Source organism: Antechinus flavipes, chromosome 4 (genome assembly GCF_016432865.1).
Source record: "Antechinus flavipes isolate AdamAnt ecotype Samford, QLD, Australia chromosome 4, AdamAnt_v2, whole genome shotgun sequence".
NCBI lineage: Eukaryota > Metazoa > Chordata > Mammalia > Dasyuromorphia > Dasyuridae > Antechinus > Antechinus flavipes.
The window spans coordinates 86,801,949-86,817,569 of record NC_067401.1 but is presented as its reverse complement, the minus strand read 5'-3'; the positions used below and the strand labels follow the sequence as shown (position 1 = coordinate 86,817,569).

The 15,621-nt window shown below is 33.7% G+C and overlaps 1 protein-coding gene across 9 annotated transcripts in view; it reads right to left on the bottom strand.

Moving 5' to 3' along the window:
* The window catches only part of CEP170 (centrosomal protein 170), a 172,602-nt gene that overhangs the window by 98,371 nt on the left and 58,610 nt on the right, over positions 1–15,621 (bottom strand). For all 9 annotated transcript variants that reach the window (XM_051993486.1, XM_051993479.1, XM_051993480.1 and 6 more), the window contains exon 3: positions 2,474–2,563. In XM_051993486.1, the coding sequence (XP_051849446.1) occupies positions 2,474–2,563 (90 nt within the window). The remainder of the gene's footprint in view (positions 1–2,473; positions 2,564–15,621) is intronic.

The following is a 15,621-nucleotide window of genomic DNA, read 5'->3' as shown; positions in this document are numbered from 1 at the left end:
CACTTTATTCACTTTTTTTTTATTATTGGTGTTAAATAAATGTAAGTTAGATGCAAGGTAAAGGACAAAGTGGAAAGGAAAGGAAACAAGCAGCTAGGAGGATCTGGGAAGAAGTTTTATGTAAGAGATAGCACAAGTACTTTCCTTATCCCAGTGCCTCAAGTCACTTGCTTCCTTTAGGACAAAGCTTATTTACACGAAGTGCTTCCCAATCTGCTAAGGCCCTTCTTTCCCAAACAACCTTGCAATTAACTACTTAATATTTATTTTGTGTGTGTGTGTATGCACAAATGGATATTGATTAAAAGTTAAAAATTCTGAAGTATTTGAAATTCAATACATTGTACTACCTATTCACTCTCCAATAGAATGTGAGGTCTGTGATGGCAAGAACCATGTTTTTACATCTCTTTGCTTCTCTAGAATTTAGAATAATTCCTGGAACATAGTTAAATGTTTGACAAAGCTGTTGCAGATAGATATTACACTAAATAACAGAATAAATATTCCCAAAATCCTACAAATATAAGATGGGAAAATATAGTTAAGAGAACAGATTGAAAAGGATCTAAGTGTTCATGGGTTACAAACTCAAGGAATTAACTGAAGGCAAATGCTATGTAAGGTTACATAAAGAGATGCAGTTTCCAGGCCCTGTTGAACGAGATAAGGTGAGATCTTTCAAGACAGTTGTGAAAATCCGAGTAAGGCTTTATCTATTTCAAAGTTTGAGTGGGCCTGAAGGATTTTAAGTATTAAGTCAAGGGCATACTTAAAGTGTCTCCTCCCTGCTATCCTCTTAAGGGCATACTTAAAGTCTCCTTCTGGTTATCCCCCTAAGGGCATACTTAAGTCCCCTTCTTGCTATCCTCCCCATTTCAACCAAATATGATTGAATTATGTACTTATAGGTCAAGTTCAATTTCTTGGGTAGTTCCCATTTAGAATGTAAGATCCTCAGCCAATAAGGATGAGGGTCAGTGGTGGGAGGGGAATTTGCGTTAGGGATTAAAAGCTTGACCCTGTCCCCAACAGTGCCTCCTCCCTTCGATTGTTTGCTCAATGGGTGGGATGCCCGATTCTCACTAGAACCTATAATAAACATTGCTTTGCTTCTAGAGATCTCTCCAGCTTTTTTATTAAATGGTTTCTGACCTACACACTGTTATTAGAATACTTCGGTTATTCTGCATTTACAGCATTGTGTTCAGATCTGGGCACAATATTTTAAGAAGGATACGGATTTACAAACCATTCTCCAATTGATAAATGGTCAAAGGATATGAACAGACAATTCTCAGATGAAGAAATTGAAACTACTTATAGACATAAGAAAATATGCTCCAAATCATTATTAATCAGAGAAATGCAAATTAAGACAACTCTGAGATACCACTACACACCTGTCAGATTGGCTAGAGTGACAGGGAAAGATAATGCAGAATGTTGGAGGGGATGTGGGAAAACAGGGATACTGATACATTGTTGGTGGAATTGTGAACATATCCAGCCATTCTGGAGAGCAATTTGGAACTATGCTAAAAAAGTTATCAAACTGTGCATACCCTTTGATCCAGCAGTGTTTCTACTGGGCTTATACCCCAAAGAGATACTAAAGAAGGAAAAGGGACCTGTATGTGCCAAAATGTTTGTGGCAGCCCTGTTTATAGTGGCTAGAAGCTGGAAAATGAAAGGATGCTCATCAGTTGGAGAATGGTTGAGTAAATTGTGGTATATGAACGTTATGGAATATTATTATTCTGTAAGGAATGACCAGCAGGATGAATACAGAGAGGCTTGGAGAGACTTACATGAACTGATGCTAAGTGAAATGAGCAGAACCAGGAGATCATTATATACCGCAATAACAATACTGTTTGAGGATGTATTTTGATGGAAGTGGATCTCTTCGATAAAGAGAGCTAATTCAGTTTCAATTGATCAAGGATGGACAGAAGCAGCTACACCCAAAGAAAGAACACTGGGAAATGAATATAAACTGCTTGCATTTTTGTTTTTCTTCCTGGGTTATTTATACCTTCTGAATCCAATTCTCCCTGTGCAATAAGAAAACTATTCGGTTCTGCACACATATAATGTATCTAGGATATATTGTAACCTATTCAATATGTAAAGGATTGCTTGCCATCTGGGGGAGGGGGTGAAGGGAGGGAGGGGAAAAATCGGAACAGAAGTGAGTGCAAGGGATAATGCTGTAAAAAATTACCCTGGCATGGGTTCTGTCAATAAAAAGTTATTAAAAAAAAAAAAAAAAAAAAAAAAAGGATATGGATTTAAAAAAAAAAAAAAGAAGAGATGTATTAATGTTAGATTATCAATATTAGTGTAAGAGAACAATAAGTTAAAGAATACCAGATTTTTGAGGAAAGGAGACATTTGGGGCCTTTTTAAAAGCATTTTCAGGATAGTGGTGAATAAAATAATGAAGACACGTGACTGATTGTTAACTTACCCCATTTAGACTACCCAAATCCTTTACTAAGTGTTCATCTGCAGAGGCATCATAATTGACTACAGCATGTTGTTTATCCACACTGCGTGACTGAAAAATAACGGGAAAAAGTGGCTTAAAGACTAATATCAGTAAAAAAAAAAATAATAATAATAAGGCAATTCAAAAAATAAAGAACTCCCAATACAAAGATTTTTAATTATTTTATCAGTGTTCCCAATCCACATGACTAATATATGGAAATAAGTAATACAACCTGATGAAGTAAAATTTAAAGTATTTTAAAATTAAGATAAAATCAGGAATGTGAAAAATAGCCTAATATTAAGTATAGACATATCCTAACAAGTATCTTTCTATCATCTTAAGTTTTTGTGTTTCACAATATGTGAACCCAACCCAACTTTACTGAAACTAAAAGACACAAAAATTTGTGAGATCAGCTTTTTTTTTTAGAAAACAGTCACCTTTGTTTAAATGATTTTTTTTAATTGGGTGAACTACTACTAAAAGTAAATTGTCAATAAATATGTTTTTATTCTCATAAAACTATCCCTACTGACCTCCTTTTTTCTGTCAGTTTTCTCTTCCAATATGACTTAACTTCTCAAAGTTGTATTTGTAAAGGACTTCCTAAAGGAATGAAGGGATCAAAGTTGGCTGTAATACTATTATCTAAACTACCAAATAAAGTATAATTTACAAAATGAGTAAAGATTATTTCCTGAGCACTGCTCCTATTTTTTCTTTTTCTAGATTTGAAAAGAGCATGGTAAAAAAGGAAACCAGATATAGCTAACCTCAAATAAATGTGTTTGTAGTTGATATACACCTTTGGTTTCATGATTGGTGGTTGTTTTAAAAAATATGTCATTTTTGGTAGGAATAATAAGAGACTTCAGGATGAACTATAGACTGAAACAAAATTAAAAATTAGTAAAAAACAGCAAAAAAAAATTGGCAAAAACATTAGCCAATGTTAGTTACTCAGGAAGTATATTCTTTGCACTTTGTATTCAGAAGACAAATCACTGCATTCCTCTCCAACTTTGTGGGGAAGGAGATGACTTTTAAATATTAAAAAATATATTTATTGACAAAATAGCATGACACAACTAAATGGCACAAAGTATAACATATGGTCCCTGACTTTAAGGAGTTTACAATCTAGCTGAAACAATACATAAGCTAGTATACAATTAGGAATTGATGACTTAATTTTATATGAGGAATTCTTAGGTGAGAAACTCCTACCAATATAGGCAGTACTTTCTCTGTGATTTACAATTTTGGAGAGTTGCCTCTGGCAGTGGTGTCTTAAATAGAAAATACATTTCTGCAAATTGCATACTGAAAAACACAAATTAACATTATTCATGTTGCAATGAATTTTTATTTATTTTACATCTTCATTTCTCCCAATTATATTTTAATCTGATTTGGTCACACTAAGCAGTTATGTAACAGGTATTGAGTTTGAGACCTCTGAACTAGAGCACTGAGAGGCAAAATAACAAAGGCTGAGTCACAGAGTCAAACTATATCAGAGGCAGATCTTCAACCCAAGTTTTCTTGATTTTAAAGTTGCCTCTCTACGCAAGTTAACACACTGTCTTGGCAATATGTTAAATACTGAAATTATGGGGTAAAGAAAATTTCCAGGAATCTCTAAAATCTTTAAATAAGACAAATTCTCACGTAAAAAAAGTTTCGAAAACTCAGCTGTTAACAAACAATGGTTACATGTAACTAAAATCAATACTTATTTAAAATATAAACTCATTCACAAAATTTTACAGAGGAAGGTAGTAACAGATTATAAACAGCATCATCTCACAAAGCAGTAGAGATCAGGGGAGTAGAAAACAATTCTACAGGAAGCTTGGCATGAGACACAATTAAGTCAAATCATCCTGAGAATATTTATAGTTGCAATTGACTTGAGGACAACAAATATGAAAAATAAAAGACTTGCTAGTGTTTATCCTTTACAAACAACTATTTTCATTATTAGTGATAATGGAACTACCCTATTTCAAATCAATAGCACAGTCTTCAATATACTTTTATGCATTGCACAAATGGCACATAAGATAAAGTTGAAAATTTTGTGCCAAATCAAAAATTAAACATCTAGAAACGATCCACTTCTGAAAACACTAAGGTATTATTAAAAGGGCAAAAACGACCAAAAAAAAAAAAAATTATGTTCTTGCCAAAAAAAGCAATTAAGACATCAGCCCCAACCAACCTTACTACTTCTAGCCTCTGTAAAACATTAAAATGATCTATGTAAGTATTAAAGGGTATTCCTGATATTTAAAAAATAAACAGGCTTTCATGAATGATTTTCTATATCAGAACACTTTATCACAATCACACAAGTGACTGAAAATTTGGAGAATGCAAGATTCAGCTATTTATTGTTTGTGGGTTACTACAACAACAACAAAAAGTATATGATTAAAAGGGGGATGGAAGGGGGGAAAGATAATATTCAAGTTTTTCTTCCAGAAACTGTCCTATGCATATATTAAATACCAAATGTTGCCAAAGTCAAATTTTATTCAATGATCTTCTGATTATCAATATCAAGAAAGGCATGCAACAGATAAATACTCAGTCAATATGCATTTAATAAGCCCTTAATGTGTACTAGTCACTGGTATATACCAGAGATATAAAAATAAAATCTAAGTACTAGTCCTACTATATGCACTCAGTGCCTGTCAGACTATATTTACTTCTTTAAAATTAATTTTTTTTAAATTTAAAAAATTAAAATTAAAAAAATTATTGATGCCTTTTGTTTTTATTTTTACTTTGGGAGGCAATTAGAGTTAAGTGTTTTGCCCAGGGTCACAGAGCTAGTGTCTGAAGTAAGATTTGAATTCAAGTTCTCTTGACTTCAGGGCCAGTGTACCACCTATCTGTGCCAAAGTTTTTTGTTTTTAAATTATTTTAAGTTCCAGATATTTCATTTTCCCCTTTTACCATATAACAAAGGAAAATATGTTAAGCAAAACAAAATGACACGCTGTTTTAATTGCACAAAGTACACCATCCAAAATTTTATTTTATTCTTCACTTCCCCTTCTCTAATGAGGAGGCCCATTTCTTCCACATTTTGCTTATTTCATGCTGTCTCTAGCCATGTCTTTCCCTATTTTTTTGAATTCTTCATGTGAAGATGAAGAAATAAAGAGATCCTGTATCTGAAACACACTTGAAGCAGGATGATACATACAGAATAAAGGTAAAAGATGGAGCAGAATCTACTATGCTTCAGGTGAAATCAAAAAAGCAGGGATAGCCATCCTGATCTCAGATCAAGCAAAAGCAAAAATTTATCTAATTAAAAGAGATAAGGAAGGGTACTATATCTTGCCAAAGGGCAGCACAGATAATGAAGCAATATCAAAACTAAACATATATGCACCACGTGGTGTAGCATCTATATTCCTAAAGGAGAAGTTAAGAGAGCTGCAAGAAGAAACAGACAGCAAAACTGTAATAGTGGGAAATCTCAACCCTGCACTCTCATAATTAGATAAATCAAACCACAAAATAAATAAGAAAGAAGTTAAAGAGGTAAACAGAACATTAGAAAAGTTAGGTATGATAGATCTTTGGAGAAAACTGAATGGAGACTGAAAGGAGTACACTTTCTTCTCAGCAGTTCATGGAACTGAAACAAAAATCGACCATATATTAGGACATTAAAAAGACCTTAAATTCAAATGCAGAAAGATAGAAACATTCTTCTCAGATCACGATTCAATAAAAATTACACTCAATAAAAAGCCAGGGGAAAACAGACCAAGAAACTAAATATTCTCATCCTAAAGAATGATTGGGTGAAACAGCAAATCATAGACACAATTAATATTTTCACCCAAGAGAATGACAATAATGAGACACCATACCAAAATGTGTAGAATGCAGCCAAGGTGGTAATAAGGAGAATTTTATATCTCTAAAATAAAATAAAGAAAGAGAAAATCAATGAATTGGACTTACAACTAAAAAAGCTAGAAAAAGAGCAAATTAAAAACCCTCAAACACTAAATTTGAAATTCTAAAATTAAAAGGAGAGATCAATAAAATTGAAAGTTAAAAATACTACTAAATTAATAAATAAAATTAAGAGTTGGTTTTATCAAAAAACCAACAAAATAGATAAACCCTTGGTAAATTTGATTAGAAAAAGGAAAGAGGAAAATCAAATTGTTAGTCTTAAAAATGAAAAGGAAGAAATTTCCACAAATGAAGAGGAAATTACGAGTAATAAGTATGAGTTAGCTTGCCCAATTTTATGCCAATAAATTTGATAACTTAAAAGAAATGGATGAATACCTTCAAAAATATAGGTTGGCCAGGTTAATAGAGGAAGTAAATTGGTTAAATAGTCCCATTTTAGAAAAAGAAATAGAACAAGCTATTAATCAACTCCCTAAAAAAAAAATCCTCAGGACCAGATGGATTTACATGTGAATTCTACCAAACATTTAAAGAACAATTAACTTCAATGCTATATAAACTATTTCAAAAAATAAGGAATGGAGTCCTACCAAATTCCTTTTATGACACAGACATGGTACTGATACCTAAACCAGGTAGGATTAAAAAAGAGAAAGAAAATTATAGATCAATATCCCTAATGAATATCGATGCAAAAATCTTAAAATAAAATCTTAGCAAAAAGATTACAGAAAATCATCTCCAGGATAATATACCATGACTAAGTAGAATTTATACCAGGAATGCAGGGCTGGTTCAATATTAGGAAAACTATTAGCATAATTGACTATATCAATAACCAAATTGACAAAAACCATATGATCATCTCAACAGATGCAGAAAAAGCATTTGCTAAAATCCAACATCCATTCCTAATAAAAACACTTGAGAGTATAGGAATAAATGGACTTTTCCTTAAAAAAAGTCAGGAGCTTATATATTTCAAACCGTCAGTAATCATCATATGTAATGGGGAAAAACTGGAACCTTTCCCAAGAAGATCAGGAGTAAAACAAGGTTGCCCACTGCCACCATTATTATTCAATATTGTATTAGAAACTCTAACCTCGGTAATAAGAGTCAAGAAAGAGATTAAAGAAATTAGAGTAGGTAATGAGGAAACCAAATTATCACTCTTTGCAGATGATATGATGGTATACTTAGAGAAATCCAGAGATTCTACTAAAAAGCTATTAGAAATAATCCAACTTTAGCAAAGTTGCAGGATACAAAATAAATCCACGTAAGTCATCAGCATTCTTATATATCACTAACAAAACCCAACAGTTAGAGTAACAAAGAGAAATTCCATTTAAAATAACTGTTGATAGTATAAAATATTTAGGGATCTATCTGCCAAGGAAAAGGTCAGGAACTGTATGAGCAAAACTACAAAACACTTTTCCACACAAATAATGTCAGATCTAAACAACTGGAAAAATATCAAGTGCTCCTGGATAGGTCAAGCAAATATAATAAAGATGACAATACTACCTAAACTAATCTATTTATTTAGTGCCATACCAATCAGACTCCCAACAAACTATTTTAATGACCAGAAAAAAATGACAAAATTCATCTGGAAGAACAAAAGATCAAGAATTTCAAGGGAACTTGTAATATTCTCCTCTAAAATGTAAAGTTCTCTGGGAGCAAGTTTCTTGGGGAGCTTCTGGAGGCAGCCTTCATTTGAATTCAGAGTAATCACTCCAAATGCAGTCAGGGATTAAAATATAAATCCTTTATCGTCTCCTTGAAAGCTTTATCTCCTTCACTTGGAGCTCAGCTAGTTTTTCTTAGAGGCTTTCTGTAATCTTGGTTCCGAGAGTTTAAGCTGCTTTCTCTGACTTGTGAATTTCCTTGACTGAATCCTGGCTGAGGCTCCAAGAGCTTTTAGTGGGCTTGTGTGTCTGGTCCTGAGAGCTTCTTGCTTATATGCTGTATACTGAGTATACACCAATCATTATATCACTAGGAAACTATTATTTGTTGTAGGATTAAATCAATCCTAAACTAGATTTAACCACTGTCTCCTCAATTCCATTTAGTACCTTGTTTTCAAGTTCTGGCCCATAACATCTCCTTGTAGGATCAAATCAATCATACTGAACCATGCTAAATTAGATAATTATTGTCTCTTATCAATTCCACTGACTTAGTACCTTGTAAGAATCCTAACAGGAACTAATGGAAAAAAAAAAATCAAATGAAGGTGGCCTAGCTATACCTAATCTAAAACTATATTATAAAGTAGCAGTTACCAAAACCATTTGGTACAAGACTAGTTGATCAGTGGAATAGGTTAGGTTCACAGGACAAAATAGCCAATAATTATAGCAATCTAGTGTTTGACAAACCCAAAGACCCCAGCTTTTGGGATAAAAATTCATTATTTGCCAAAAATTGCAGGCAAAACTGGAAATTAGTATAACAGAAACTAGGCATTGACCCATACTTAACACCATACACCAAGATAAGATCAAAATGGGTTCATGACCTAGGCATAAAGAATGAGATTATAAATAAATTAGAAGACTATAGGATGGTTTACCTCTCAGACCCGTGGAGGAGGAGTTTGTGAGTAGGGAAGAACTAAAGGTCATCACTGATCACAAAATAGAAAATTTAGATTATAGTAAATTAAAAAGCTTTTATACAAATAAAACTAATGCAGACAGGATTAGAAGGGAAGCAATAAACTGGGAAAACATTTTACAGCTAAAAGTTCTATTAAAGGCCTCATCTCCAAAATATATAGAGAACTGACTCTAATTTATAAGATATCAAGCCATTCTTCAATTGATAAATGGTCAAAGGATATGACCAGGCAATTTTTGGATGAAGAAATTGAAACTATTTCTAGTTATATGAAAAGGTGTTCCAAATCATTATTGATCAGAGAAATAGAAATTAAGACAACTCTGAGATACCATTACACACCTGTCAGATTGGCTAGGATGACAGGAAAAGATAAAGACGAATGTTGGAGGGGATGGTTGAAAACTGGACACTGATACATTGTTGGTGGAATTGTGAATATATCCAACCATTCTGGAGAGCAATTTGGAACTATGCTCAAAAAGTTATCCAATTGTGCATACCCACTTTGATCCAGCAATGTTACTACTAGGTTTATATCCCCAAAGAGATCTTAAAGGAGGGAAAGGGACCCATATGTGCAAAAATGTTTGTGACAGCCCTTTTTGTAGTGGCTGGAAATTGAAGGGATGCCCACCAACTGGAGAATGGTTGAGTAAATTATGTTATATTAATGTTATGGAATATTACTGTTCTATAAAAAATGACCAGCAGGATGAATACAGAGAGGCTTGGAGAGACCATAAATGAATTGATGCTAAGAGAAATGAGTAGAACCAGGAGATCGTTATAAACTTCAACAACAATACTACGTGATGATCAACTCTGATGGAAATAGCTCTCTTCAACAATGAGAGGATCCAAATCAGTTCCAATTGATCTGTAATGATCAGAACCAGCTACACCCAGAGAAAGAACACTGGGAAATGAGTATGGACCACAACATAACATTTCCACTCTTTCTGTTATTGTTTGCTTGCATTTTTGTTTCTTCTTCTCAAGTTATTTTTACCTTTTTTCTAAACCCAATCTTTCCTCTGCAACAAGATAACTATATAAATATGTATACATATATTGTACTTAACATATACTTTAACATATTAAACATGTATGGAACTACCTGCCATCTAAGGGAAGGGGTGGAGGGAAGGAGGGGAAAATTTGGAACAGAAATTTTTGCAAGGGTCAATGTTGAAAAATTACCCATGCATATGTTTTGTATATAAAAAGCTATTAAAAAAAAAAAAAAAGTATGACAAGGGAAAAAAAAAAAGAGAGGTCCTGTATCTTTCCTTACTTGATTTTTAAACTAGTCTATATTTCAATGTATGAATTAAACAATTCTTTTTATTTCTATGTGTTTAAACTTTAGTTGCTAAGGCTTTAATAATGATGAAAAAGTACTTCTTAAGTTCTTACTATCTGCTGGAGAAAAGGGGAAAAAGGAGATAGTCCCTTGCTCTCAAGGAAAGCTTTACTTCAACTGGAAGAAATAGATTTATTGAAACAGCTAGGTAGCATAGGAGAACAACAAATAGGTCAAGAGTCATGGAAACCCAAATGCAAATTTAGCCTTTCTCATTTCTAGCTGTGTGACTCTGGGTAAGACACAACCTGTGAGTTTCCTCATTTGTAAAATGGAGATAACAACAGCATCTACCACATGGGATTGTTATAAATAATTGTAAAATGTTTGACAAAGTACCTGGCACACAGTAAGTGAAATATATCTGTGTGTATATGGTAGCTATTACTACTACATATAGGAGGGTTCAAGTGTATGGCAGATAAGGCATAAAAGTCCTAAGGGCATAGTAACATGGGAGATGGCAAGGCCTGAGGATCCTTAGGATACACTGATAAGGAAGATGTAGTGTCCAAGGATCTAGAGGACAGATAGGAATCTAGTGATCCTCCACCTTACTAGAAATTCTAGTGGATAATAACTTGTTCCTTCTGGCAGTGACAACTGCCATGTTCTCTCTGCAAAGGAGGGGACTTGGAAAGAAGTGTGGTCTATTCCCACAGGAAAGATGAAAGTGGGCCTGAGGGTCTGAGTAGAGCAAGGATTCTAGCTCCTTTCTGCAGGGGATCAGAATATAAGGAAAAATCTGTGTCTGCACAAAAAACCCAACACCGGAAGAAACATTTTGGGGAAGCAAAGCATTTTCTATATTGGGCCTTCCTGGGCACTGCATGAACTGTGGCTAGCAAAAAACAGTGCCTCACTTCTGGGGCCTACTCCCACTAAGAAGTTCTTCTCATTTTATTTCTCATTTCAGTAGTCTTCTCACAGTGAGAAGTTATACTTAGCAACTTAGTACTCTATCTATCTCACCCAAAGGAAACATTATTACTTCATACTTGCTAACAAGTTTGTGATCCCGTTTTTACTTTCCCACTCAACTCCATACTAGCTAAAAATGGCTTCTAAGCAGAGTTAACTTGACCAATAGAAGAGAAGCTGTTAAATCCACTGGTCTCCTAATGACATGGCTTGTAACAATACAATAGCTTCTCCTCTTTGTCTTACATTAAATAGGCAATCATGAAGTTTTTCCCTGATACTATTTGTACATTATGAAAAGTCTTTTAAATGAGGAAAAGCTACAAACCATTCGCTTCTCTTCTGATTCAGATCAATGGGAATGGAAATTCCATGTAAACCTTTAGTCTGAAACTGAAGGAAGTTTACTTTTTTCAAGCTTTAGACTCTCATTTCTTTTTTAATAGGTCAGTAAGAGGTTTTATTACTGTCCTGTTTATTTCTCTGTTTTGGGTCAGCTTGTTCCTAAAAGTGTAACCTGTTCTGTTTATGCAGCTAATTCCTGAGGGGAATCCTCTTTTGTTTTCTGCTGGCATACACCTATAGATGGAAGCAAGTCAAGGCTTCCAATTTATCAGAGACTTTTCCATTGTCTCTCTTCACAACCCAATTTGGTGATGTGTCCGAGGTCTAGGAGTGTTAAGAGGACATTGTCTTTGATAATGCTTTTAGGAAAAAAGATTTTTTTTTTTGGGGGGGGGGGGAGGCTGAGGCAATTGGGGATATATGACTTGACCAGGATCACACAGCTAGTATGAGTTAAGTGAGTATGAATTTCAAATCAGGTCCTGCTGACTTCAGGCCCAGTGATCTAAATTCGCACCTGAAAAAAAATTCTTGAGGCCTGCAGTGCAATATTAAATAAAGGAAAATAATTGGAGCACTATTAGATTGACATAGAAAGGCTTCCTATATGCTTTGGTTCTCTATTAATAACTGAGTATGTGAATGTTTGCCTTATCTCTCTGTTTATATATGGTTTAAATTTAATTAAATTGGATTCAGTCATACCAAGAAGATATAGGACTCCTGCTTTTTCATCTCCATGATCATTTCTAATTGCACAGTTATATTTCATCACATTCATATAAAACAATTAGTTCAACTATTACCCAATCAATGGGAAAATCTTTTGTTCCAGAATTTTTGCCCCCATGTTGTGTTCAGTTTTAAATGCTTTATTTCATGAAGATGGGGAATATTCAGAAAGGAACACAAAGGGGACCCCATAAAAATCTCAAACAGCTTAAGTAAAACATTAAAACATATCAAATTCAATAAGGATAAAGTCAAAATCTTATTTAAAAAACTATCAACTGAACAAATACTGGAAGGGTAAAAATTTAATTCAAAAGTAGTTCCTGTATAAAAGACCTAGGCAATTTTAGTGATAAAATCAATATGAGGCAGTTTTTATAATGTGTTTGACAAGAGAAATAATATGACATTTAGCTATGAAAATAAAGCAAAGGAAAATGGAAAGGAATAAATATATAGTATATACTCTGTGCACTGAAGCTAAACATTTTTTTCAACATTACATTATTTGACCTGCAACAACAATCCTGTAAGGTAGGTGATATTATTATCATCCCCACAGGTGATATTATTGTCCTCCCCATTAAAAAAAAAGAATCCAGAAGGAAACAGGTTAAGTGACTTGGCCAGAGTCAGACAACTAGTTATGTATCTGGGGACAAATTTCCACTCAAGTCTTCCTGATTCAAGGTTCAGTGCCATTAACTGCCTGAATAAAAGAAGTAAAAAGCAAAAAGCAGCCTTTAAATATTTCAAAGTTTGTCATAGGATTAATAGGTTAAACGTCTTTTACTTGAGCCCCAGAGGGCAAATTAAAATCAAGGTGAGGGAGTTATAAAGGAGATTTCAGTTCAAATATAAAGAAAACATTCTTAACAATTATATCAGAACAGAAATGGAATTTATTTCCAGAGGAGGTAGTGGGCTCCTACTACCTGGAGATGCTAAACAGGTTAGAATATGTGTGGGATGCAAAGATCCTAACTGAGAAGCCCGGCAGTTCCCTCACCAGAAAGTCTGGAGCAGGGAAAGCCAATTTTACAGAAGTAATGAGGATAGTTATATAGAAAAGATTTACAGAAATTTTATTTGCCCACCCATCTCATGTTAATACTTTTAAAATCATGGGCCAACTCGATATTTATTCCTTATTTGTTTTTAGAATATAGATAGGCTTTTTGTGGTGCCAGAGTCTACAATACATTTTTCAAAATGTTATTATGAAAAAGGGGTCTCTCTTGCTTCAAAGGTAAATAATCAATTAAGCAAGAGATTTCTAAATTACTGAGCTAGTAACTAAAGGATTTGGTCTGTTTCAGGCTTTTCTCAATCAATCAGATAAGGATGGCCAGGTTGGAGATTTCTTGGATATCTATAGGCCATTAAACAATATAGATGAGTAAAGATCAAGGGGTTATCTCTTAAATGTTTTCTGCTGGAAGAGCAAATCTTTGCTCTTCTCCCAGAGACTAATGATTAAACAAGAGTCTTGGTGCCTAGTCTTGAATTATCCAAATAACCTTGGCTTTTTTGCCAGCTATCTCTTAAGAATTCTGTTTTGTTTTGTGCTAGCATAAATGTAATCCAGTAAGTATAATATAAATGGAATCCAGCCAAGAATCTAACATAAGAAAAGCAGATTTTTTTAAGTTGCCAAAATGAGTACTAAGTTGTCTTTTTCAAATTCATCACCTCAAGTTCTTGAAATCTAAATCTTTCCTTGCCTTTGAATGAAGTCATTGTAATACACATTCTGTTTATAATTGTTTATAATAGATAAAGGCATAGCTAACAATTATTTTCACAATATGTTAATAAAGTAGCTAGCTAGGTCTAAATGGCTTCCTGAATTGAGGTAGAGGCAATTTCTAAATTAAAATTGTTTTCATAATGGCTATAAAACATATTTGCACAGCATTTTTAAATTTAGGAAGACATATGATAATCTAGAAGGTAAAAAAGCTGAGATTATACTAAAGAATAACCCACCTACCAAAAAGTAGTACAATTCCTCAAGGGAAAAAAAATTGGTATTTAAAGAAAGAGAGGACTTTCAAGCATTCCTGATAAAAAGATCACATCAAAATAGAAAATTTGACTAGAATAGAAATTAATTAAAGGCCAAAGCTGAACAGAAAATAAGAGAAGCACAAAGGAGTAAATATGAAAGAGAAATCATAAGGGACTCAAAATTCAAGTGTTTTCTACATGGGAAGATGGAACTTCTAAGAACTTAATATCATCATTAGGGCAATTGGATGGTTTTCATATAGAAAGAAAGCATAGGAATAAGTCGTGTACGTTAGGATAATGTTTAAAAAAATGATAGGCAAGAAAGAGGGAAGACTTGGGAGAAGAAAGAAAGGTGGCAAAGAATAGGGGAAATTATCTCACATGAAAGGGCCTGTAATGAAGCTTTTTTCAGTGGAGGGGGAAAGCAATGCTTTAATCTCATTCACATCTAAATTGGTTCAAAATAGGAAATCAATCTCTCTCTGTCTCTCCCTCTCTCCTCCTTCTCTCTCTGTTTCTCCCTTCCTTCCTCCCTCTCTCCCTTCCCACTTTTCCTGCCCCATCTCTTTTCAATCTCTCTTTCTCTCCTGTCTCTGCAATAAAAATGTAACTTCCTCGATAGGGAAGTAAGAGAAGAATGGGGTTTAAAAAAAGAATAATAAAAGGGAAAGTGGAAAAAAGAAGGCAATGGTCAGAAGCCAAACAGATGTTTAGAGGAGGGACAGGATAAATAGAGAAAGAAGGATAAACAGAAAATAGAATAAGAGGAAATATAATTAGTAATCATAATTGTGGATGTGAAAAGGATGAAAAAGAGAGAAAGAGCAGAAAATAAATTAGCAACCAGAACAATGTCTACAAGAAGCATACACGAAACAAAGTACACATAGAGTTAAAAAAGGGTTGGAACAGAATAAATTATACTTTAGATGAAATTAAAAGGCAGGGGTAGCAAGCATGATTTCAAATAAAATACAAAAATAGCCCTAATTAAAATGGATAAGCAGGAAAACTATGATGAAAAAGGCACCATACATAAGTGACATAAATACTAAACATGTATCAAATTGCATAGCATCCAATTTCTTAAAGAAAAATTAAATGAATTACAGGAGAAGACGATAAAACCATACAAATTGGGGGGAGAATTCAA